General features: G+C 43.6%; 1 protein-coding gene across 1 annotated transcript in view; it reads left to right on the forward strand.

Moving 5' to 3' along the window:
* Window positions 1-25646, forward strand: part of CCT6A (chaperonin containing TCP1 subunit 6A) — a 1157445-nt gene that overhangs the window by 41919 nt on the left and 1089880 nt on the right. Inside the window, exon 2 of the mRNA XM_044054211.1 lies at window positions 20935-20998. Within this exon, the coding sequence (XP_043910146.1) occupies window positions 20935-20998 (64 nt within the window). The remainder of the gene's footprint in view (window positions 1-20934; window positions 20999-25646) is intronic.

Below are 25646 nucleotides of genomic sequence, written 5' to 3' on the forward strand. Positions count from 1 at the left end.
AACAAAATCTCATCCTCTTTAACACTCCACTGTAATTAAACTAGTAAACAAAAACATCCTACTATTCACACCTTCAACTGCAATACCAGTGCAAACCCCCCAAAACATTGGCACTTAATATCAACCCTTCTAAACCCAGGGACAAACAAAGAGCATTCCCCTTCACCCAACACTCCTTCCCTATCAGCCGAAGAATTCCATAAACACTTTGTAAAATCAGTAGCTGACTTACTTCTGACAACTCCAGCACAGGAATCCCACACTCACTCCCAACCCACAAACACCATTAACTAGCCCAGACCCTGAACACAACACCACACAGAACCAGCACAAAGACGGCCAGACCTCCTCATTTCAGCCCATATCTACAGCAACCATAAAAAAAAATAATAATAAAAAAAAATTGCTACTACTCGTACTCAAATTAAAATCTTGCTCCACATCAATCTCCCTCCACAATACCTTAAATGCTCCGCTGACTCATTTGCCTAGTCTATCAGTACCCTAATAAACAGATCTAGATGTGAATCCATAGTTCCCACCATGTGGAAATTCTCATATCACCTCTATACATACGAGAGGGAACTCCACTGAAACCTCTAACTTTCGCCCCAGTCATCTGATCACCTATGTCCAAAATCCTTGAAAGATGTATCCACCAGCAATTAATGACCTACCTACAGCAAAACACACTACTTACTCATACACAACAAGACTTGCAACCTGGGCATAGTACACCCACTGCATTCATAGCCTTTACAAGTACCGTGAAGAGAGCCAGAGAGGAAGAAAACTCTCTTCTGTATTCCTCGACCTCTCTAAAGCCTTTGACAGTTTCTCACCCCTTGCTCCTAGACGCACTGTCCAGTCTAGTCTAGGCTGCTCCTATACCACAGTTCAGTGTTTTTAAAGCGAACTAAAAGACCAGAAACGAGCTGTAAAATGGTCTAACCAACTTTCCCTCTTTCTTCATAATCCTACAGGAGTCCCCCAAGGCTTTATTCTAGGTTTCCTACTATTTTAATATAGTCACAAACAGCTTGCACACTTCTTCCTTCTCCTCCTCCTCTGGAATCCTCGTTCAATATGTGCAGGATTCCACCATTATTTGTGCCCCCCCCCCCCCCCCCCAACCTATTTGAACTTCTGTCTAAAACTAAACAATCCTTCACCACCATTGAATCCTGGCTTGCAAGTGCTCAACTTTTTCTTAATCTCAAAAGAAGCTTAGTTTATAGTCTTTCATCCCAAAAATACCAACCTTGGCTCTGACCGATTTAACATTTACTCTGCTAATAATGCAATAATTGAAAGAGTACAGGAAACAAAACGATTAGGTGTCATGATTGACAACAAACTTGCTTTTGACTCCCATATCCAACAAAACATAAAACTCACCAGAAGCTAGGACTCCTATATAGAAATAGACCATTGTTAACCACTACAACCTATATGATCGTAGCTAAACTTTCTTGATCCTTCCCTCTTTTATGGTGCTTCTATACTCGCCAGCCTTCAAAACACCTTTAAGTCCAAATTGGAACGATGCTGCAATAAGACTGCAAAGTTCACCACAAATCCAGTTTCCACAAGCACCACTGTAAACCACTGCGTGAACTCTGCTAGCTGGAGCTGCCCAGCCATCTGGCACATATCCAGCTCTCTTATACACACAGCCTAATTTTATAAACCCACAGCCTGTCACGCTCTAGACAAGCTAGTCAAACCCTATATATCTAACGGATCACCAATATTAGGGGACAGAAACCTGCTAGCAATCTCCAAACCCTGAAAATGACCTGGCCACTCTCTGTGCTCCTCCATCTCAAAACTATGGAACTCCCTCCCCCTTGCAATTGGAGCAAACCAAGGCCTGGTACTCTTCAAAGCCTCCTTAAAACGCCTAAAATAAAACCTGGCTCTGCATGTGCATAACTCCAGGCTACCCTCCCCTCTACCTAACTATAACATCTGCCGCCATCCCCGTCTTTTTTTTTTTTTTTTTTTTTTACTCTTTCCTCACCCAGAAACCCCACTTGACCTTCGAAGTCCTACTACATACTCTTCACCCCTATCTCATTCTGAACTGTTTTTCAATCTATCATAACTCCCACTATGGTTGCTGTTACCATCATGTCCAAAACGTTTGGAATTCTTTCTGGTGTAAATTACAGTAGGCGTCATTGCACTCTAAACAAAACACAGTATTCACTTATGTGCATGACAAACCTAGACTCATCTCATCCACTCTTGTGTTGCTGTCTGAAACATAATTCTTTATCTCGGATTCACCCAAATTTCTATATACTCTAAGGTTACATATATATGCTCCTATCTACATGTTCCAAATAAATACTCACATCCTGCCCAGAGTGTTGTACTGAAAACTAATAATGTAAACCACGTTTGTTTTTATTTTTTTAGGTACTTATTAGATGTACTGTTGGCATTGAAAACCAATATGTAAACCACGTCAGTTGTAAGTACTAATTAGCTGTACATTGTAAAGATGTTTCTGACTGTTGTACATTTAAATTAACTGTTTAATTCTGCTTACTGGATTTTCTGATATCTTTGTATGTAGAGCTTTTTTCTCCAGGCCTCCTGTGAAAACGAGTTGTACAACCGTGAGACTTTCCCGGTGAACAAATGTCAAATAATCCTTTCCTTCGTGCCCGTCAGACACCCAGCTTAATTTTGTTTCCTCCTCCTCCAGTTAGACACAGTTTGTTCTTACTGAAGATTGCAAATTTTTTTTTTCTGCCATGAGAAAAATTGGAGACTGAAGCCCACTAGTTGCAGCAGATCCTAGTTGGAATGCTGTCTGTCCTATTCGACAGCAATGCATATGTGTACCTTTTGTCTGCAGGGCAGATGCCAGTTTTTAATTTAGGTCCCACAGGCACCTTCGCCACTGATCACCAGCTCTAACACGTCTGCCCACCTATTGCTGGCTGAGCAGGTATATTACTCACAATCTCTTAACATCTCTAATTTTCTGCAGGTTTATGCAAAGATTTATTAGGGTTGCCAACTGTCTAGAATTTTTCTGGACAGTCCAATATTAAGGGACATTGTCACTGACATTGAAGAACACAATGTGTTTGAGCACAGCAATACTGCATGACAATCCTCTTGAGGGGAGGTTAATGCACACTTCTATTCTGCACGCATTTTGTTTTTATGTACATGTCCAGAATTTTTGACGTGAAAAGTTGGCAACCCTAGATTTAAGGCTTTCCAGTCGTTTAGTCCAGCTGTAGCTGTGTTTGGCAGGTCTCTGTCTTGCCTCAACTTCAGTGTCTTCCCATTTCTCTTCGCTTGTCCCAGGTGGGTACAACCAAGGTAATCTATAAAATTGGCAGTTTTCCATTTCAGGCTTCCCCATCCTGATGACCTTCACATATTTTTTAATTCAGTGGTTTATCCCTGGATTTGTACCCCTGTTGTAAGCCAGAAAATCTGTAGCTTTGCATTTTCAGGCTTTCTAACAAAAATGATTGCAGAAAGATAAAATAGTCTCCAAGACTGAACAGTCTTCTGAAGTTACTGAAAGAGGGCAGGACAGGTTCCTGAACCACACGCGCACAAAAACAGAGTTCAATATTAGTGAACTTTTGAAATTTAATGGAAGAGAGAAAGGAATGACTCACTTATTTTCATCCACATGTGAGCAATCTGCAAATGCAGTATATGGTGGCAAATTGGCCTTTTTGAGTTTTTTATTTTATTTTATTTTACATTTGTTGACCGGGCTAGTCTAGCTGGATACATGTCCTTTTTCAGTAGAGGCCCGGGGAGAAAAGCTCCAACATAATGACATGACATCTATACAAATAACACGCAATGAGGAAGGATTAACGTAGGATGAGAAAAAAAAAACAATTGCAGCAGGCTATACATAAAAACATTAAATATTCAATTATAAGGTTGAGGTGATAACTTAGGGGGACCAGTATTAAAGGAATTGAAGTCAGAGAAGGGGTGGCGGATTGAGAGGAGCGAGTCCTAGGTTAGTCTGGTTCAGTACAGGGACACAGCCAGTGTGAGTTAAGATATTCTTTGAGATTATTTTTAAATTGGTTAAGTGAAGTCATATTTCTTATATGGTTTGGAAGTGAATTCCAAGGCTTTCCAATGGAATTGGCATAGAGAGCATCACCACCCATATTCTTTGCTTTAATGGTGAGTATTTGAACACTGTTTGACGATCGAAGGCAGTTAAGGTTGGTATAGGGTATCAGTATACTACTCAGTGATGGAGTTCTATCTGGGTAGTTTATTATTTTAAAAGCTTCAGTGAGTTGGTTTAGTTTGAGAAGGTTGGGCAATTCTAACCAGCCAATTTTCTTAAGGTTAAGGCAGTGGTGAGTTCGATATGGAGTTCCTGTAATAAATCTGGCAATGTGGTTATAGGCAACAGTAAGCATATTGAGTTCACGCTTTTTAAGAAAGGAGAGTACTGGGGAGGCGTACAGGAGGGTGGAGAGGAGATGTGTTCGAGCGATTAGTGAGTTTGGTGTTCGGGGTAAGGTAGTTTTTTATTCTATACAGGGACCCTAGTTTCTTGTTAACAGTTTTAATGGTATGGCTGATGTGAAAGTCAAATTTGAGTTTGTGGTCAATGGTGACACCTAATAGTTTGGTGCTAGAGACAGGTTCAATGACAGTACCATTGATGGAGTCAACATGAAAGGAGATATTATTTGGGATAGGAAGTTCTTTATCTAGTGGTGTGGGTATGGTGGGGAAGAATAGAAGTAGTTTGGTTTTTGATGGATTGAGTATGAGTTTCAGATCGGAGAACCATTTTTCCACTATAGTAAAACAGTGTTGAGTAGCTGTTTGTAGTTTTGGAAGAGAGGCGTCAGAGCAGATCAGGGTTGAGTCATCCGCATATTGAATGCAGGTGGCTTTAGGGATGACAGAGTGGAGATCGTTAATGAATATGGAAAAAGAAGGGGACCAAGTATCGAGCCCTGAGGAACACCAATGGTGTTTGGGAGCAGGTCAGATAGTCCGTTTGCCACTGGACAGCTTGTAACCTACCAGAGAGATAAGCCTTAAACCAGCTTAGGGCTAGGTTGTCAAGATGTAGGCTTTCTAGGGTGGAAAGGAGGAGCTGGTGATTCACCATGTCGAAGGCTTTTGATAGATCCAGAAAGAGGGCGGAGGATATTAGTTTGTTATTGCGGTTGTTATTGATGGAGTCAATGAAGGAGAGTAGAGCAGTGGTTGTACTGTGATGAGGGCGAAAGCCGTGCTGGCATTTAGACAGGAGATTGTGAAGGGTTAGGTAGTGTAATAGTTGTTTGTGAACACATCTTTCCATAATTTTAGCTAGAGGAGACAGTATAGCTATTGGCCTGTAGTTGGAAGTTTCCGTGGAGTTACCTCCTTTATGAAGTGGGATAATGTAAGAAACTTTCCAAATAGAGGGGATGGTGGCTTCAGTTATAGTCCTGTTTATTAGGATAGATATGGGATAGGCGATAGTGTCAGCCGCTATTTGTAAGTATTCCGCTGGGAGGTGATCTGCTGCTAGGGTAGTTGGTTTCAGTTTTTTTAAGAGGGTGCAAATATAGGCTGTGGAAACCGGTTCTAGGCTAAAGGAGGGAGGAGCAGGGTTATTCTTATGGGAGGAGGGAGTTGAGGAGGTAGTTAACTGATTAGCTAGAGACTGGATGGTCTCAGTAAAAAAAGAGTTAAAGGTGTTGGCTATATCTACTGGGTCTTTCCCGATTAGTTTCTCAGGGGTAGGGGTGGTGGATTTACCTGGATGGAGAAGATTGTTAAATCCTGCCCAGAACTTCTTTGGATTCTGTTGGTGCTTATTCTGAAGGTGGCAGAAGTACTGTTTTTTATCCTGGGTAATGGCTGATTTAGTGGTGTTCCGGAGCTGTTGAAATTTGATGCGATCTTGGGGAGTTTTAGTAGCTCTCCATTTATCCCAGGCCTGGTCTCGGAGTTTAATTTTGGTTTTAGTATGACTAGTTAGCCAGGGGCTATCCGTTCCTTGGATCTAATCAGACGACTGGGGGCATGAGAGTCAAGTATGTTAAGGAACATGTCATTAAAGTAGGAAACGCTCTCCTGGAGGGGTAGGTTTTTTAGGATAGACCAGTTACAGGACTTTAGTTCTGCACGGAATAGTTGTGGGTCAAATTTCTTTTTGTTTCTGACTAGTCTGTATATGGGGGGGCTAGTAGTTGGACATTTATGTTTAATGATATAAGTTATGAGGTGGTCACTGAGGTCATTTGGGAGGGTCCCAGAGGTATAATTCTGTGAACCCTTGTTGGTGAGTATCCAGTCAATGGTACTCTCTTTTTGCCGGGTATTTCCAATTCTAGTTGGGGATAGAATGTTTTGGGAGAAACCGTATAAGTTAATAGGACGTGGGGTTAAGTGGGCTGAACAGTGAGACCAGTCTATATTGACATCCCCAAGTACTATGGTTTCTTGGGGGTAATTGGTGGACAACCAGCAGAGTGTTTGTTCCAGGTTTTCAGTGTTCTTCCCTGGTGGGATATAGATTCCTATAAGGTTAATGCATTTCTGGGTGTTGAGGCATATCTTAAGGGCAATAAGTTCTATATTTGAAACTTTGGGAGGCTGTAGTGGGTTCCTTATAATATTTAAGGTATTCCTGAACATAACAGCTAAACCCCCACCCTTTTTTTTTGTCCGATCAGTCCTGAGAATATTGTACCCAGGTGCCAGAATCTCTTCATCTTTGGTAGAGGGTTTTAGCCATGTTTCTGATAGACATACAATGTCTGGAGAATGAGTGGCTAACATAGCATGTAGGTTATGGACCTTATTGTTTATACTCCTGATATTAAGATGAAGTATGAGTAGGGAATCTGAAGAACTTCGAGCTATTTTAGGGGCGTTCAAGTCTAAGACTGTGGGTGGACCTGGGTTGGGGTGGATGTCGCCATCTATGATGATACATTTTTTCAGGTGATCAAGGAATCTCAGTAGCTTGTTTAGGATTTTAAGGTTGGCTTTGGTATTGGTAACTTTAGGATGGCGGAGGTTGAGATGCACAATTTTGTGGGATGGTGTATTGTCAGGAAGGGGGAGAAGTGTGGTATGACTAGCAGAGAGATTTGGGTAGGTGCTGGTGTGAGCCTTGGGGAAGGAGATGCCTAGCAGAGTTTGTTTTTCATAACTTGTTAAGAAATGAGCAATAAGAAGGGGTATTATTATAATAGGGGTAATTGTAGAGGTAGTTTTGACCATGGTGTGAGGAGGATAAGGGTCTGGTGGAGGGAGGAGTTGAAGGTGTAACGTAATATTGAAAGAGGGCCTAGAGTGGGGGAGGAGAGATACTAAGTTACAGGGCGGTCCTAGTTACTGGGGGGGAAGGTGGGAGGAGCTAACTAGCCCTATAAATGTAGCAGTAGTGGGGGCGGGTGGGATATGGGGGCAGGGTGGGGAGCGGAGCGAAGCCCAAGCGGAGCGGGGAATACACCGCCTGGAGTTTCACAGGGTCTTAAAGCCAGTAACAGTAAGTTTTTTTTTTTGTCTGTTCCTTAAGTAATTAATATAGCCAGAAACAGATATAATTTTAATGGGAGTTTTCCCACCAGTGATGGAGACCTTTCAGGGCTTGTATGTACGTATTTACATCTATGTACACGCATGTCTGCAGAGATCTTGATGTATTTAAATTTATATATTTGTTTAGATACTTGGCGTAAGATATCGAAATACAGAGGTATAAAGCTAGAGCTATATAGATGGCTAGATATAGAGATAAGATGCACACAGCATCAAGCTGGTTTTATGTCATTTACAATGTGGTGGACACTTGATTTTGATCCAGTTTCCTTCTCCTATTGGTTCTCTTTGGAACTAGCCAGACCTCTGCTCTATTCCCCTGGCCTACAAGATTGATCATGGGATTGGTCCTCAAGGCTGACTTTGGTAGCTTCCTTATTCAAATTCTTTCAGTTGTTGAGGAGTCTGTCTGAAGCCGATGTCCACAGGAGGATGTGAAAGTTCTGAGAGTGCAAATCCAGATGGGAGCACTAGTTCTGGCCTCAACAGTCTTCCTGCGATTTCGGATATGGTGTCTATAGAGCAGTGTGTTCCATGTGGCATGTCATTAGAGCAGTTAGCTTATCTGCCATGGATTCCCACTGTTTTCTTTGTCCACTTGACTGCTTTGTTGGATTTCAAGGGGTCTCTGAGCTGAGAGGTCAGGGCCAGGGTTGGGGTATGCTCCAAAGTTGTTGTCATTTCCCTTGGGTGCTTTGGCCCATATGTCTGCATCTCATCAGAGTTTGGCATGCCCTGGTTTCAACTTTAGCATTCAATGCCTTTGAAAGGGTACTTTTCAGATCTAGAGAGGAGGTATCTTGCACTCATTCCTCACCATCCCGATCCTCTCTGAATTTTGTGGCACCTCCTCCTGGTCATCTTCGGTAGAAGCAGCTAGAACTCTTCAGTCTTGAAGATTGTAGCTGGGTGAGTTCTCCTTCCCTGGAGCCTACCACTGTGGAAGGGATTAGGAAACCGGTTTATAAGAGGAGATTTCTGTATTCCCTTCAGGTGTCCTCCATGGAAAATACTGACTTGGGGGGGTCTGCAAGATCCCCCTTGAAAGATGTATCCTTTGGAGACCTTCCACAGTTAATGAAATGCTTACACCAGCGGTCTTTCCCAAGAGGAGTCTGCATTTCTTGAGACATTCAGGGGTGGTCCCTGCCACTGATGAGCTCATTTGATCTGGTGTCTCAGCATGCATGCATGCATGAAAGAAATCTGAAATGGTGGAGCTGAAACCAGACCAGATTTTGGTTACTCCTACAAATGGGCCATATTGGAGTAAAGGTCCAGCAGTAGCTACCATAATGGTTGCTACAGCCACGAAAAAGGAGTGGTCTGAGTGCAACTGTCATCCCCCAAATGGGAAGGCTAGGTCATTGGACAGATTTGGGAAGTTGACGTGCCCTTCAGTGATTGCTTTTAGTTCAGCTAATGCTCTTCCAGAGAGACTTTATCAAGGAGATTTCCAAGTCCCTCTCAAGTAACTTGCCTACTGAAGTACAGAAGACTATAGTCTCATCTAATCACCTTCCAACTGATATGTCCATGCACCTGTTTTCCAAAGCAGCTGATGGTCCCTGCAGCCCTTAATGCACCAGCATTTGCCATTCACCTGAACATATGGATGGGACTTGTATGTAGAGCTTCAAAACTTACTTTGTCAATGTTCCCTTTGATGTGTTCACCCTCTTTAGACCCAGAGTTGTCAAAACTCTTACAAGATGTGAACAGGAGGGTAAAATGCTGTCTGCTGAGGGCATCCAACCCCCCCCCCCCCCAAGACCTTTTTGCTGTACCAGAAGGGTGGAAAGAAGTTTATAGTTCTCAAAGACCCAGAGTTGTAATCGGGACTTCTGATAGTGGGACATCCTGAGAAACTATTTTAACAGATGGCACCCCCCCCACCCCATGGCAGAGTTGGATTGCAAAATCAAGGATTTAGAGGTCCCTTTATAGAGAACCTTGCAGAGCTCGTAAAGGGTTGCCTGACTACTGCACTCGGAGTTGGGGGTGCTTATCCCTATATCCTCAAGCCTAGTTAGCCATCACACAAGATTCTTGGGTCCAGAAAATTACCAGAGGCTACGATATCCATGTTGCTTCCCATCCAGCAAGCAAAATCTTCCTGATCCTCCACCCAGTTAGATGAAGCTGGGAGCAGTGGAGATTTCAAAGCTGCTAGCAAAATGAATCCTCCAGGAAGTCCCACCAGCCAGCAAGGATCCAAAGTCTCTAGTCTTTTCTTTTTTTTTTTTTTTTTTTTTTCTTTTATAGTTCTGAAGGAGTATGACCAGGGATCTCTGACTACTGTGACTACAGCCAAATTGTAAAACTGTTTATTTTATTTTGACATTTGTTGACCGGGTTAGCACAGTTGGGGCAGATCCCTTTTTCAGTGGAGGCACGGGAGAAAAGCTCCACAGTAAATACATATAGTAAAGTAATCTTAGTGTACAGACAAGAAACATACATAGAATAACAAAGCAGGAAAAGCATGCATGTCAGTTAGAAACAACATTATAGCACGTGAAAGTAAAATGCTGTGTACAAGAATACTTATGATTATAATTATTAGGTATACAAGATCGTTAGTGTAATAAGTAACTAGGATCCCAAAAGCATAATCATTTGAGTCCAATACCAGAACAGAATAAACTGCCAGTTTATGTATGTAAGAAGAAATAAAGGGTAGAGATAGTATAGCCAAGAGGTGTAAGTCAATCGGGGGGGGGGTAGCACTGACCATTTATTTTTGCTAAAGAGATCTTTTACTGCCTTTATGAATTGGAGTGGAGATCTAAGGAAACTGATGTCTAGTGGTAATTTATTCCAGTTCTTAGCAGGCAGATGGCAATAAAGGTTTTTGCCCAAGTTAATCTTGGGTTTATGAATGAACAGGATATTCTGTTCAAAGCTCCGAAGTGTTTTTGCAGGGGTTTAGTGGGAGATAAGAGGTGATGCTTGGGCAAAAAAGTGGACTGACGTAGAATAGAATGAATTATCTGGAGCTGAAAACGTAAGAGGTTATGGGGGAATTCTAACCAGTTCAATTTCCTTTGAGCGAGATAATGATACGAGTATGGCATATCAGCAGCAAATTTAGCTACCTTGTAAGTGGATTCAAGTTTAATCACAAGTGTGGCCTGTAGATTGGTAAGAATTTGAGAGCCATAAATTAGGGTAGGTAATAGGCATGTGAAAGAGCTATTTTAGGTTTGCTTGAGAGAGGGTTTTTATTTCTATAAAGACCAAGTTTTTGATTGTTTTTTTTTTTAATGTTAGAACATGTAGGTCAAATGTAAGTTGATCATAATGACTCCTAGTAGTCCAGTGTGACTTTCAACTGAGATAGGTGTGTTAAGAAAAGTGATGGTGAATGATGGTTTCAAGTAGGACATTGTTTTTGGTAAAAAAAAAAAAAAAATAGCTTGTTCTTATTAGGGTTTAGTATAAGATGGTTTTGGTTGAGCCAATTTTCAATAGACAAGGAGTTTTGTTATAGTTTGGAGATGCAATAGTGATGAGTGTGGAGTCTGCTGCATACTGAACAAGTGAAGAGCGTGGGTTAGAGGAAGATAGTTGATTAGTAAAAATGATTAAATAGCAGAGGTCCTAGAATTGACCCTTGAGGTACTCCCATCTGTAGAAGGTGTTCTGGGGATGTAGCAGAGCTCCATTTGACAGATTGGAAACTGTTACTGAGGTAATTTGAGAACCAGGAAATAGGTTTAAACCCATCTCCCACTACTATCTAATAGCAGAGGGTGGGAGACTGTGTCAAATGACTGTGTCAAATGCCTTTGAGAGATCAAGAAAGAGACGAGACTTGTTTATTGTGATCTCTAGCATGTGAAATGGTGTTTGTGTCAGTTGAAGTTTCGGATGATCATTGTTCAACGCATTCTGACACACTCTAAAAGAAAGATGAGTTGATGTGCTCTCTAGAGCTTCAGGATGCCTATAGCACAAAGATAACATGGCAGCCCAGAAGATTCCTCCACTTTCAGCTGGGGGCCATTCACTTACAGCTTAGAGTACTGCCCTTAAGTGCATGGCAGTTGTCTCCATGCATCCAAGGCTGCAAGAGTACTGGCTCCTCCCTTTAGACGTGTGGTTTCCCCTCTGCATCCACCAGATATCTACTTGTTCAGACCAGGAATGACTTGCTCCAAGTTTGTCACCAACTGGAGATTACTGCTAGTCTTAGAGAAGCAACTGGACACTGTTTCTCAAATTGCCAAACTTCCAGATTCAGGGCATGCTTCCAAAGTACTTTTTCGTGAAGCACCTGGCAAAAGTTATCCTTTGAAGAAGCTGTTGGCCCCAGCAACCAATCACACTAGTTCCTCAGGCCAAATTTTACATGTGGGTTTTACAGTGCACCCTCTGCAGTGGTCCATGCTGTAGCAACCCTTTCAATTTCCAATTCATCTAACAGATATGTGGGCATTCTGTTTCCTGGTGGTTGACATCTCAACTGATGTTTTTCAGTGGCCTGCTCATCTTACCACCTGCCATCACCACAGTGATCATGAACACCTCCTTTCTGGAAGGAAACTGTCCAAGGCACGTTGGCAACTTTAGAGGCCAAACTTCAAATCATTATCTTGGATATGAGGGCAGTCTTCCTAGTTTTGCAAGCATTTTAGGATTCCCTCCCCAAGGATGTGATTTCCACCCAGTTGGGCAAATATGGCTGTGATCTAGTGCATCAACAAATAAGGGGGAACCTGCTTGTATTCACTGTCAAGAAGCCTTGAATGTTTAGCAGTGGGTTGCATCTTCCCATTGCTTTCTAGTGGCAACACACCTCCCTTCTGCCTCACAGGTGGTCCCTCAATCTGTCTGTGACTATCATGATCTTTAGTCGCTGGGCCAGTCTTGCTGCAGTCTTTTCACGTCCCCTTTCAACATAAAGTACAGCAGCTACTTTACCCTGAACCCCCCTATTTTGCTCTGAATCCCCAAGAAGGCTAGTCACAGAGGGATGCAGTGACTCTCACACTAGGCCCTGTTGGTATCCTCTATGCATTTCCACCCTTCCTCTCAAGTTTTTTGAGACTACCTCTGTGCAAGACAGTAGTGATCCTCATTACCCCCTTTTAGCCTCCAGTCTAATTCCCCTCCCTTTGGACTTTTCTAAAACCCACTCCTTGGGTGGTGGACCCTCTTAAGATCTCCTGTTTCAACCGTCTGGTCAGCCTCTCCGGGGCATAAAGACCCTGAGATTAACCGCTTGATTTATCCAATTCCAGTGCTGGACAGGAATGCTCAGTGCTTCCATATCTTATCTTCACAAGTCTGCCACCAGGGAGGTCCGTAGAAGTAAATGGAAGTGATTTGCTATCTGGGTCTCCAAGGAACGAGTTCCTTTTTTGTTTCGGACTTTTTGGTAGGGTTATTTCAAGAAGGAGGTAGCTTTTTTACCACCGAAGTATTGCTGGTAGCAGTGATGTTTTCATGTGAGAGAAAGTCGGAACTCCATTGCTTCTTGCAAGTAACATTCTTTCCCAGACTCTGAGGGATCCAGTTCCTTCTTGTGACATTACTTTTATTGCTTAAAGCCATGACAAGACCCCCCACCCCCAGTTTGAACCTGCAGTGTCAGTGGAACTGAAATTTCTGTCCTGGAAGGCTATTTTCTTGGGCATTATTTCAGCTAGGAGGATTTCAGAGTTGCAGGTGTTGTCATATACATCTCCAAATTGATATTTTTATAAGAATTTGGTTTCTCGTTGAACCAGTCCTTTTCTTCTTGAAGTGGTCTTGGAAGCTGACCTTAACCAAGTCTTTAACCTTCCAGTTTTTTTTTTCCAAACTATTCTAATAAAGGGGAATGTACATTTTTTTTTTTTTTTTTTGCTAGATGTTTATTTGCATCATACCAAAAGTTTTAGGAAAACTGATCAGCATTTTGTCTCCCTTTTAAGAGCCAAATTGGGAGATGGTATATAGAAAGTCGGTGTCCAGTTGGCCTTCTGATTTGTATTACTTCTGTGTACAAAACAAGGGAACTCTCCCTTCTTTACAGACCCAGGACCCTAGAGCAGTGGCAACATCGGCAGCTTTCTGTACCAGAGTACCTGTACATGACATTTTGTATTGTGGCTGCTTTGTTTACAGTTCATACCTTTGCTTCCCATTACAAAACTGTACTTAGTCTAGATCATGGCCTTTCCTTGGCTCCATTATCCTTTGGAATATCCTTTGTAAGACCACTCTAGAGGTGTAGGAACTAGAAATTTGTCCCATTAATTTAATCAGGCAGAAAAGACACCATTGGATACGAAAGTTGTGTACCTTGACACTAGATCAGTGTGTTTTTCTGTCTGGTTCAGCCTTCCCTCTAACTAAATTGTTAGCTTTGTGGCGGTCTACTGACTGCAATAGACCTGTTCAAAGCCTTGTCCAGCATAAAAATTTCTACTGTCATAACAATTACATTTTTCTCCTGTTCCCCATTAGAATTTAGAAATGTACTTGGCAGGTGGACAAACTCTGAGGTATTCCAGGGGTGGAAGGGAGTTGGGTGTAGGGGGAGGAGCCTGAGCCCTGGATCGAAGAATCAAAAAAAAAAAAAAAAAAAAAAAAAGTGCCAATTTTTGATAGAATAATCCATTTGTTGAGCTGGATGGAAGACAACACAGAACTAATATGTTCTCCTATCTCGCCTTCATTCTTGCTGGTTTGGTTCGGAACGGAGAATCTGTTCCGACCTGGCTTGTACTAAAGCTCGAGAGCTTCCACTGGCTCTGCCATACACTATCCCATCATGCTTAGGGAGATTACCCAGGTCTCTCTTGCCACTAAACAAGATTGGGTGCTTCCTACTAGGCTCCAGGCTAAGTGGAATCTTTTTTTCTCTCTCGTGATAATTTTTGGTCTAAATTCTTAGTGTTTGGTTGTTTTGTACTGCTGTTAGTCTGTTATTTGTGACTTTGTCACAATTTGGTGTCACTGCTGTTGCTGGCCATCGTACTTTCGCTAGGCCTTTATCTTATTCCATATCCCGGCCGCGATTTCTTTGAGTGCAGAGCATTTTAGCTGTTTGTATTAATCTATTGTCAACCCCCTTTTCTGTAGTGTAAGGAGTTTGTTAGAGGACTCATTTTCTGCCCGTTTAAATTGGAGGGCTTTCTTCCTTCCCTCTCTCCTTTCTTAGAGGAGTTGCTTTTTAAGTTAGACTTCTCTGGCTAGAGGAGACTCGTTTGAGTTAGAGACTTCTTCTCTGGTCTCTGTGTTTTGTTAGTTGTGTTCTATTTAAAAAAAAAAAAAAAAAGGGTTGCTGTGTTTTTGATGTGGTTGTTGTTAGTACTATTGGGTAGTTATGTTGAAAGATTCTAAAGAAGCGAAGCCTTCGCGCTTCAAAAAGTATAGCTGTTGCAGTCAAAAATGTCCCTGACAGATGGCCACACCACTTGTGTGTACTGTTTGGGTGCGGTCCATCTGCAGGAGTCCTATTCTTTCTGGCACGCTTTCAGCACCAGGGTGGTGTTGGAGAAAAAAAATTGATTGTTGGGGATTTATTGAAGGTTCCTTTCTCTGAGGCTTTAGAAGGAAAACAGAGTTCCTCCAAATCCCCTCACTAGTCTCTATCCTCTAGATCTGGCAAATCTTCAAAGAGATCTGCTTCCACGGCTCTGGAGTGTGTTCGTCAGCTGAAGCTGGCTAAGGACTTGCCAACAGACCTGAAGGCTTTAGAGGCCGAAAAGACTACCTCTTTGGCTTCACTTGTTATTTTGGAGCCGACAGAGTACTACATATGGAGCTAGTCCCCAGTCCTGGAACTGGTCTCCTCAGTCTTGCAGTCGCCTATTTTGCAGTCCATTAAATCCTCTGCCCCGTCCTCTCGGTCCTCCAGGAGTCTCTTGGACGATTATGTGGAGCGGGTGGTCAAGTTGTTAGACACCGGCGCTGGCCAAAATCCTGTCTAGCCTGGCCCAGAAGGATTCTGGTTAGACAACTGTCACTGCCCCTTTGATTCCTCCTCCTCTGACCCATGTGGTGGCTTTGGAGCTGGAGTGTTTGGATTTGACCATAGTAGAACCGTTGGGACAGAGATCCACTCCGGCTTCATCGGTTCTGATTTCCACTCTGACCTCCTCGGTGCCATTGTCTATTGAGGGGTCTAGGACCCGACACTCGCCAATCAGGTCCGGGGAGGAGAGCTGGCTCGGACAGGTGTCCGAACTGATTCTTCCTCTCGGGGCTTCGGCGAAGGTCAGCTCTGCACCTACATCAGCCTCAGAGTCCACAGTCTTGGTTTGAGGGGGGGGGGGTCTCCTGGCTCCTCTGAGCCAGGAGCTTTCTTGGAGCAGAGCAGTGGTGCTTTTGAGGTCAAGAGGAGAGTGCTGTCACCCAAGATGGCCCCACTCTCGGGCTCAAACACTCTTTTCCCCCAAACGTGGAGATCCAAAGTCCCAGGACACCCCACTGGGCGCATCCATCTCTTCTGAAACCTCCCCAGAGTTGCCCCTCTGAAGAGAAACATGTAAGAGGAAATGGCTAAACTCCTGTAAGGAGTCAATCACTTCAGACACTGACCTAGATGATTCTGAAGGATCCTCACTGTCACCCTCTGAGGAGGTCTCCTTTACGGACATGCTAAAGATCCTTGAGCAGAGAGGTGGCTGTAAGTCTATCAACCCTTCTGAGGATGAGTCTGTGTACCTGGAGGCTTTTGGGTCTCACCCTTCCACCTTTTGGGTGACTCTGCCTTTCTACCTGCTCATGAATGTAGTCTGTCTGAAGGCGTGGGGCTCTCCAGTCTGTGGAACCTGTTCCAATCAGGCCAAATAAGCTATAACTGTGCCCTCTGACAAGGAATTCCTCGCAAAAGGTGTCCCAGTAGATGCTGTGGTGATGGTGGCAGCCACCAAAAAGGAATCGTTTGAGACTTCCTCATCTATCTCTCCGCCGAATAAGGAATCTTGTACGATGGACAGGTACGGAAAGCGTATTTTCTTGTCCTCGGCCTTTACCCTCAGATCGCTAAACTATTTGACCCATTTTACCAGACTTCAGCGGGATCTCCTGAAGGAGTTGGGAGATACCCACCAAGGTTCTGCAGCTGCAGAGGGTTCAGACAAGGTGGCTTCTCACCTTGCTAGCTTATCTTCTGTGGGGAAACTCCTCCATGCGGCTGATGGAGCGAGTAGGGCAGGAGGTACAGGAATCTCCCTAAGGAGACATTCCTGGATGCGCTTATGCGAGTTTACGAGCCCTTCAAGTCTTCCTTTACCAACACCCTGTTTGATGGCTTGTCCTTTTCCTCTTCCCCTTCAGAAAAAAAAGGTCAGTCCTGGATGTTCCACCCAATCAGAAGGACCAGGCAACTTTAGAAGTTCAAAGGTTGCTAGAAAGAGTCCTCCAAGACATCCTCGCAGACCAGATTGGATCCAGAAGTTACTCAAGGTTTTTAGTTCTGAAAAATACAGGACTGGAGGCCCATTTTGGATCTCAGCAGACTAAACAAGATGGTGACACTGCAGTCTATACTCCCCTTTTAGGGAAAGATAATTGGATGTGCTTGATAGATCTCCAGGATGCGTACTACCATATAAAGATGGACAGACGATCCCAGAGTCACTTGTGCTTTCGGCTGGGAGCCAGTCATTACCAATTCTGGGCGCTGCCCTTTGGTCTCAACAGCCCCCATAGTGTTCACCAAATGCATGTCAATAGTCACGGCTCACTTGAGGCATCTAGGATTCAGAGTGTTTCCATAATCGGATGACTGACTCCTAACCTCCACCACTGAGCATCTATTCACCAGAGTGAGCCACCACCGTCCAACTTTGCTCTCAACTAGGCATTACAATAAATTTAGAAAATTCTGCCTTGTTGCCATCACAACATATTGTATTTATAGGAGCAGACTTAAACACGAGAAATGGTAGCCAAACTTCCTCCTGACAGGATAAAAATGCTACGCCAACAGATACAGAATGTTCTGAAAAAGAAAGTACAGGCAAAGGTTGTACTAATGATTTTGTGTTTGATGGTGGCAGCGATTAATCTTGGTACTGCTCACACGCTTACACACGAGTTCTCCAGTAGTTGGTTTTCACCCAGTGGTCCTTGCAGGAACTGCCCATGTCCCACAAGATTATCATAATGGAATCCTGCAAGAGACCTCTGCTGGTGGCTTCCTTCTTCTTAGGTGGTTCTGGGCAGACTGTTCATTCCCCCCTCAACCAGTATCTACCATGAATACGGATGCTTCCCAAATAGGGTGGGGGTAATTTTCTGGAGAAGACGGTCCAAGGAGTTTGGCAGGAATATGAGAACCACTTGTATGTCAATGTCCTAGAAATGAGAGAACAGTGCTGTTGGCGTTGCAGGCATTTCGCAACTCCCTTCCACTAGGAACGATTGCAATCCAGACTGACAATATGTCAGTTGTGTGGTACATAAACAAGGTGGAACCAGATCTTACCCACTGTGTTGAGCAGCTCAGAGTATGGCAGTCTCTTTCCAACGCTTTCTAGTAGCACTGCATATCCTGGGAGGTCCAGCGTGATTGCAGACACTCAATAGAGCTATTCTAATGCCTCACGAGTGGTCCCTAAAACATGAAGTGGAACAGGTTTTTCACTAGTGGGACCAGCCTTGCTGTGGCCTTTTTGCCACGTTTATGAATGCCAAATGTAGCGGCTACTTTGCCCTGACCCCCCCCCCCCTCCGAGGGAGTCACCAAGGGATGCAGTTGTATATGATTGGCCCTGGGTCTCCTTTATGCATTCTCTCATTTTCCCTTGATCCTCTAAGTCCTTCAGAAAGCCAACACGTTGAGGAGCAGGTTAATACTCATTGCACCGTACTGACCTTGACAAATTTAGTTCTCCTTCCTGTGGCCCTATCTACAAGGGGAATTCTTGGATTCTGGACCCAGTTTCAGACCTCCTGACTCATCCATCAGGGATGTTGCATCCCTCGCTCAAAACCCTGAAACTGACAGCTTGGTTGCTCCACTTCTATGCCTAGCCAGGCTTCCGGGCATATCCCCCGCTTTGAGACATATTCTGACCTCGTCCCATAAGATAGCAACTAGAAAGCTCTATGCTAGCAAATGGAAAAGGTTTTTCTGTTGGCCTCTAAAACAATCACATTGATTCTTCATGGCCCCTGTAGCTTCTATTTTAGACTTTCTGGCTAAACTCTTCAATGTAGCAGTGGCTACCATACGGGTTTAATTGGCTGCTATACCAAACTATCTTGAATCACATTTCTCCAGTGTAGTAAAGTCCCATAGACCGTCCAAAGCCTTTTTGAGAGGTATCTTTTTTTTTTTTTTTTTTGCTTAGGCCCCCAGTAAAAGAACCACCAGCCCCTTCAGACCTTTAATTTGGTATTGTCCACTCATAATCCTGCCACCATATGAATCAGCTTCATCTTTTCATCTGAAGTTTCTGACATGGAAAACAGTCTTTGGTTGCCATCACGTCTGCTAGACTGGTATCAGAACTCCAAGCATTGTCTATATGCCTTCCATACTTGGTTTTTCATAGAGAGAGGGATGTTCATCGTGCATACAGCTGCAGTCATTACAGATGGGTTATCCTGCCGTCAGGCGGGTCCTCGGTCGGCCGAATTCCAAAGTCTCGGTCCGGCGTCTGTTGTGGTCGCTTCTTCCCTGACTTCAGTGCGGCAGGGGTATAAAAGAGGCAGCCGACGCCATTTTCTTCATGAAATCTGATCAACTGTTAGCCTCCTTTTCAGATAAAAAGAAGGACGCCCCAGTATCAAAAAATCCCCTCTCCCCCTGTCTCTCTCACAGTGGCCTACTGATTCCATTACCTATTCGTATACTTCCCAATAGAAACAACTGCCTGGAAAAGTAAAAGGTCATTCAACAAGAGCCATGGTGACCTAACTTGCCTTTCAGGCTAGACTATCTATGGATGCAATTTGTGCTGCAGCAATGTGGGTAAAATCTCATACCTCTTTCACTCATTACAAAGTGGATTTGGCCTCCCGGAATAGGGCTTCGTTTGGATCCACGGTTCTGAAGAGTTTGTTCCTTGAGCCACCCAAGAAAGAAGGTGCTGGGGATGCTGTTCCAACCAGCAAAAATGAAGGCGAGATAGGACAGCATAACATAAAGAAGGTATGTACTCACCATAATGTTCCATGTTTGTTGTCCATCTCGCCTTCATTCCTCCTTCCCCCAGCTTTCGTTCCTGGAGGCTCGAGAGGTCTCTACTGGATTTGGAACTTATGTTCTCTGATTTCCTCCTTAGTCCTAAGGGACACACTAACTGTTCTGTTCAGTATTTGCAAACAAGGTCTGGGTAATCTCCCTAAGCATGATGGGGTAGGGTTTGCCTCAAGCCAGTGGAAGCTCTCGAGCTTTAGTATAGGCTGAGTTAGAACAGATTCTCTGTTCCAAACCCAGCCAGCAAGAATGAAGGCGAGATGGACAACAAACATGGAATGTTATGGTGAGTACATTCCTTCTTTTTTTGTGGTGGTTTTCCATGTCTGGTGTTGCTTTAGCACTGCCCCTCTAGAAAAGACCAACTTAATGTCCCTCCCTTCCTTGTGCTTTATAACTTACCTGCTGTAGATTGGATGAAGTCTGAGCTACAGTTGTTTGGATCATTGCATCCTCTCAGCAGCCCTCTAATGGACTTTCATTTGCCTCAGTCAAGGATATGGATTTTTTTTCCATTTATATACATTGCTCAGCTTTCAGTACCTTTTCAGGGCCTTTACTGACTTTAGATGTTTCCTACCAAAATCCATTTAGTTGCCTTTTCTAAGTTCTGCATGAGTCTTGACTGCAAACCCTTTGCAATTCTCTTGAGTTCCCTGTATGTTTTGGCAGAATTAAATTTCCTGTCCTAAGAAAACATTTCTAGTGATATTTTACCTGTCAGTGGATTGCCTGCACTGCTAGCTGTATTCATAATCCGTGCATACCATGCCTTTTGGTTTTCACTGCATACTAACCCTGCATTTCTATGTAAGGTAGATGAAATTTATTCATGCCCATTTTTTTCCTCTCGCACTACTTTTCTTTAATAGAGTAGTCTTCCCTGTATAAGTATGATTATGTACTTTGTTGAGATTACCAAAATTCTAGAGGTACTATACTTGTTTCCTTTGCTAAAGGATGCAGTCAGAAAACAACTCAATGTTTATCTAATATTTTTCTGATGGTTACAAAGTTTGGTTGCAACAAATGTCAGAATCCTGCCTGAATTCCTTAAGGAGATTCCAGTCCTTTTGTAAGGATACATGCAGATTGTCTCCTTAGTAGGCTTGCTATTATGCTGATTCTTACTGCTGTATTTTTGACAGTTTGTGTATTTTGATATTTTTATAATGTCATTTTAATAATTAAGTATTGTTTTTTTCCCCATTGAACAGGTTGGTTTCTGGTGCTGGAGATATAAAGCTTACCAAAGATGGTAATGTATTGCTTCAAGAAATGGTAAGTTGTAAATATTTTTACCTTTGTGTAGGTACGTTAGAGTTAATTGCAATATCTCATGCTCTCTTTCTGTTAACAAGAACAGTAAATGAAACGTCAGTAATACTTATGTGGCAGTAACCACAACTTTTGTTTACAAGAGGATTAGAGTCAAAGCAATGGGAGAGACTCATTGACTGGAATATTGCCACAGGAAATGTTTTCATATATGATTCTAAGGAAGCACACCCGATAAAGATCTGGTTTTAGCAATATGGCAGCATGAGTCGCTGAACTTTAGCTGTGATAACTTGGTGAGATCTTTCTTTTGGCGTTTGCAGCTACACCCATGGCTGTATATCAGCTGTCTTCCTGGGTAGTCTACCCTAGACATTTCCCTACTTTACAGAGTTTTTTCCCCTCATTTGTCAATGGCTTTACTTTTTCAAAACTTTTTTATTCTTGCTTCTCATCCTTTTCTTTTGGCTTTATGGAAAGCGGTTCCCCACTGCTGGATGCACGTGGTCTGAGCATGGCATCTTACCCCTGCTTGTTGTGTGGCCAGTTCAGTAAAGATCCGATGTCTGCTGCATCTGGATTTGACTTGTAGGGCGTTGGGTCTGACAGCAGCCGGTTCCAAAGCTTTTAGGCACCACCTCCCCTTCCCCATAATTCCGAGCTCCTCTTAACTCTCCAAATCCAGTTTGCGGTTTGTGTCTGGAACTTGGTCTTGGGCTCCGCTTGATGATTCGTTTTGTCGAAGAACTCTCTGTAGGGTTTGGTAAGATCTTTCTTATCTTACCGTATAGGATAATGGTTAGCTTTTTGTGTTGGGATTAGATACATGTTTTGAAGTAGTTCGTTAAACTGGGTAGCTTAGATATTTTTTTTCTCCTTTTCCTTCATGCTCCCTTTAGGATTTACTGTTTACTGCTGTGTGGCTCTCTCGTGTGTTGTGATAGGATGGCTAAGGGGTTAAAGTGCATGTCCTGTGGGCATAAACTGCCCTCTCTGGATGCACACTGTTTAAATTTCTTCTGTCTGGGTCCAGAGCATTTGGACATTGGTTGCTCCATCTGAGAGAGCTTTGGCTCGTGCTGCATTACAAGTGCAAGGCCAAGCTCATGTTGAAAGGGCTTTTGCCTTCTAGTTCTTCTGGATGTTCATGTTTCACTGTTGCAGTGCTAACTAATGGGATATCCGGCTCCCGGTAGCCCTCGATCGGCCAAATACTAAAGGTAAGTAAAAATGACATCGGCTGCCGTCTGATGTAAAGGATGTCAGGACGTCTGATGCAAAAGGAGGCAGCCGATGTCATTTCCTCAGTCTTCCTTGCCACGGACCCCAAAGCAGAAGCATTTCTTGCACGAGTGCCGGTCAGCAGTTTACCTTTTGGTTTCAGACTACAAAGTTGAAGTCAGCTATAGCTAAGTACCCCATTGGGGATCCTCTTTTCTTGCCTTAACGAATGTCAAAAAAAGTTAATCGTCTTGCCTGTGGAAAGCAGATTCCCCATAAAGATTTTCATTCCTAATGCATTATTTGTTTAGGCCTTGACCACGACGTTCCTAATTGTGATCTGTGTCTCCTTTAATCCGCTTACTATTCATCGTCGGGCTAAACGTTTTGAGGTTTGGCCTAAGTTTGTCGGTATGGCATCCGCTGGTCTTCAGACTTTGGATATCCCCAAGAAATGTAATGTTAAGGACCGTGACAGGCTTCAGAAGGTTAAGTCCTCGGATGATAAGATGGCAGTCAGTCATGCAGTAGCCAGTGAGGTGCCTTTGTAGCCCCTGCAGTCGTCAACTGCAGACCTCTGTTGAGACCATTTCAGAGTCCCTCTGGCCTCCATTTTGCCTTAGGACCTTTCACCAGTCTCCTCTTCCGCCGGAGCCGCTAAGCTGACTCTGGTGTCTGAGGCCTCCGTTCTTCGTTCAGACAGCAAGCTCATACCGACTACCTCTACTGCAACTTCGGTTGCCAGGCCTCCCAAGTCCTTCAGACTTGCAGGTAAATCTTCCATTCGTAAGCCTGTAAAAAAGCAGGCTCCAGTTTCTTCTCCTTCTCCTCAATCCCAAATGGTTAAAATGACTAATAACCTTTTGACTTTTATTAGGGGTTCACGGCCTCCTCCTTCTAAAAGGAGTAGGGATGTTTCTCCTGAAGCTTTGCCTTTTTCTGGTTCCGATTCTTCTAGCGTTTATGCTGATGAAGAGGAAGTTTCTCAGGTTTTTCGCCTTTGAGGATTCAGATGCAGAGGAGTCCATTCCTTCTGCTTCTACCCCAGAGGATTTCTCTTTTGGTGATGCTTTGAATACCCTCAGGAAACATTTTAAATGGGGAAAGTCAGAATTATCCCCAGTCTAAGAAAAGGATTAGGGAGTTTTTGGATTTACCTCAGCATAAGCCTCTGGCTATTCTCCCAGTGTTGGAAGTGGTTGATATTTTTCTGGAAAATTCCTTGACTCCCAAGTTTGTTTCCTCCTGTTCCCAGGAAACCTGACTGGTACTATGGAGTCACTGATTCTCCTCTGTTTCTTTTCAGGAAGCCGTTGGCTGATCCAGAGGTTATTTCTCAAGGCCCTAAAGGAGTTAAGGCCACTGTTAACCAAAAATCCTGTTCCCTCTGACAGGGAATCTAGGAACCTAGATAGGTGGGGTAAAAAAGTTTATACATCTGCTACTCTTGCTATTAGATCTACTAATTGTATTTTTCATATGCTGAAGTACCAGCAGCACACCTTGGTGGCGTTTAAGGCTAGGATAGCAAGTGTGCCTCTGTTGGCAGAGAGTAAGGATATGCAGGATTTGCTGAATTCTGCCAGTCTTGTTAATAAGCATTCTTTACATTGTGGTTTTAACATTCTAGAAGCCTCCTGCAGGGCTACAGCTACTGGATCTGTTATCAGGAGGCACGCTTGGCTCCGGGAACAGCTCCAACCAGAGCCTGTCAAGGCTAAGCTTTTAGATGTACCTTTGCGTAAGGACAGTCTTTTTGGCAGCAAAGCAGAGGAAGTGCTCAAAAAAACATGGAGGATAAGGCCAAGTCTATGCCAACTTCTGCAAGTTCAACCTCCTCGCTTTTAGCAGGAATTACCCTTCTAAGAGTTGGACGTTTCCTGATACCAGCAGACATAAACATTCTAGGACTAGAGGTTACAAATCTTCTAGGGGGCAGGTGGCTACCCCTCAAAGGTCTTAAGTGTTGGCAGGCTTTCACTTCCAAGGCGGGAAGTTCTAAGCCTGCATCTCAATCTAAACACTCTCAATGACTTTATCCAACTTCTGCCTGTTCTTGCTTGCCTTGGAGAGAGTCCTTTAGGGGGAAGGTTGCCCCTTTTTGCAAATGTCTGGGCCACTATCACTGCCGACAAATGTGTACTCAGAACTGTATCCCTAGGGCACAAGTTTTCTTTTCACACCTTTCCAGTTCTCAAAGGATTCCTGGATGCTCCTCCAAACCAAAGGGCAGAAGTAGAACAAATTTTGTCCCAGTTTCATCTGGGAGCAATAGAATCCGTTCCTGCTCAGCAGGTAGGGCAGGGTTTCTATTCCAGACTTTTCCTAGTTCCAAAAAAAAGAAGGCACCTGGCGTCCTATCCTAGATCTATCCATTCTGAACTTTTTCTTGGTATTTCCAAAGTTCAAAATGCTCACTCTGCATCAGTTGCTACCAATGTTAGAAAAGGATTCCTGGCTGGTAACCTTGGATCTCAGAGGCTTATCTGCACATCCCTATCAGAGAAAGTTGCAGGCAATACCTTCGTTTCAGAGTGGGCAAGCAGTATTATCAATTCTCTGCGCTGCCCTTCGGCTTATCTACTGCTCCCAGAGTTTTCACAAAGTGCCTGGCTCCAGTCATTGCTTTTTGCAGGCAGAAGAAAAATCAGATTATCCATACTTGGACGAAGCAAATCCTCAGGAACAGCTGTTAAAGGATCTAGAATTTGTAAAGACTCTTCTCTCTTCCCTGGGTTACACTCTGATCGAGGAAAAATCAAAAATGGTGCCATCCAAGGAGAACATTTCTGGGAGCGAGTCTGAACACAGCCGCCCAGATGATGCATCTCAGAAGCAGACAACTTTCAGTTTATTTCAAGGACTTGGCAAGCCTGTCCAAGGTCACTGCAAGGAAATACCTGCAAGCTCTGGGATACTTGGCCTCTTGCATTCTCATGATTCCATATGCAAGACTGCATATGAGGAAATTGCAATGGTACCTCAAGAACATTTGGTGTCAACACACACATGACCTGGATATGATTCCTCTGCTTCCATCTCAGCAGACAGAGTTTCTATGGTGGGCAACAGCTTGTCCACAAAACACAGGTATGCCTTTTTGCCCACCTCCTTCCACTCAAGTTCTTACCACAGACGCTTCGGACTACGCCTGGGGAGCTCACTTGGATGGCAGATTCATACAGGGAAGTTGGAATGCCCAGCAAATGCACCTGCACATAAATCTAAAGGAGTTAATATCAGATGTTAAGTTGTCCAGTCTTGCCTTCGTTTCTTGCTTGATGGGTTCAGAGCCGATCCTCGACTCAACTCGGCCACTTTCTATAGCTCGAGAGCTCGTTACTGGCTCGAGGCTACCCCTTATCCCAGAATGCGAGTCAGTGTCAATACTGACTCAGGTTTAGTATAACTTTTTTTTTTTCTCTAAAGC

Source organism: Protopterus annectens, chromosome 13.part0, assembly GCF_019279795.1.
Source record: "Protopterus annectens isolate FY-2018-M chromosome 13.part0, PAN1.0, whole genome shotgun sequence".
NCBI lineage: Eukaryota > Metazoa > Chordata > Ceratodontiformes > Protopteridae > Protopterus > Protopterus annectens.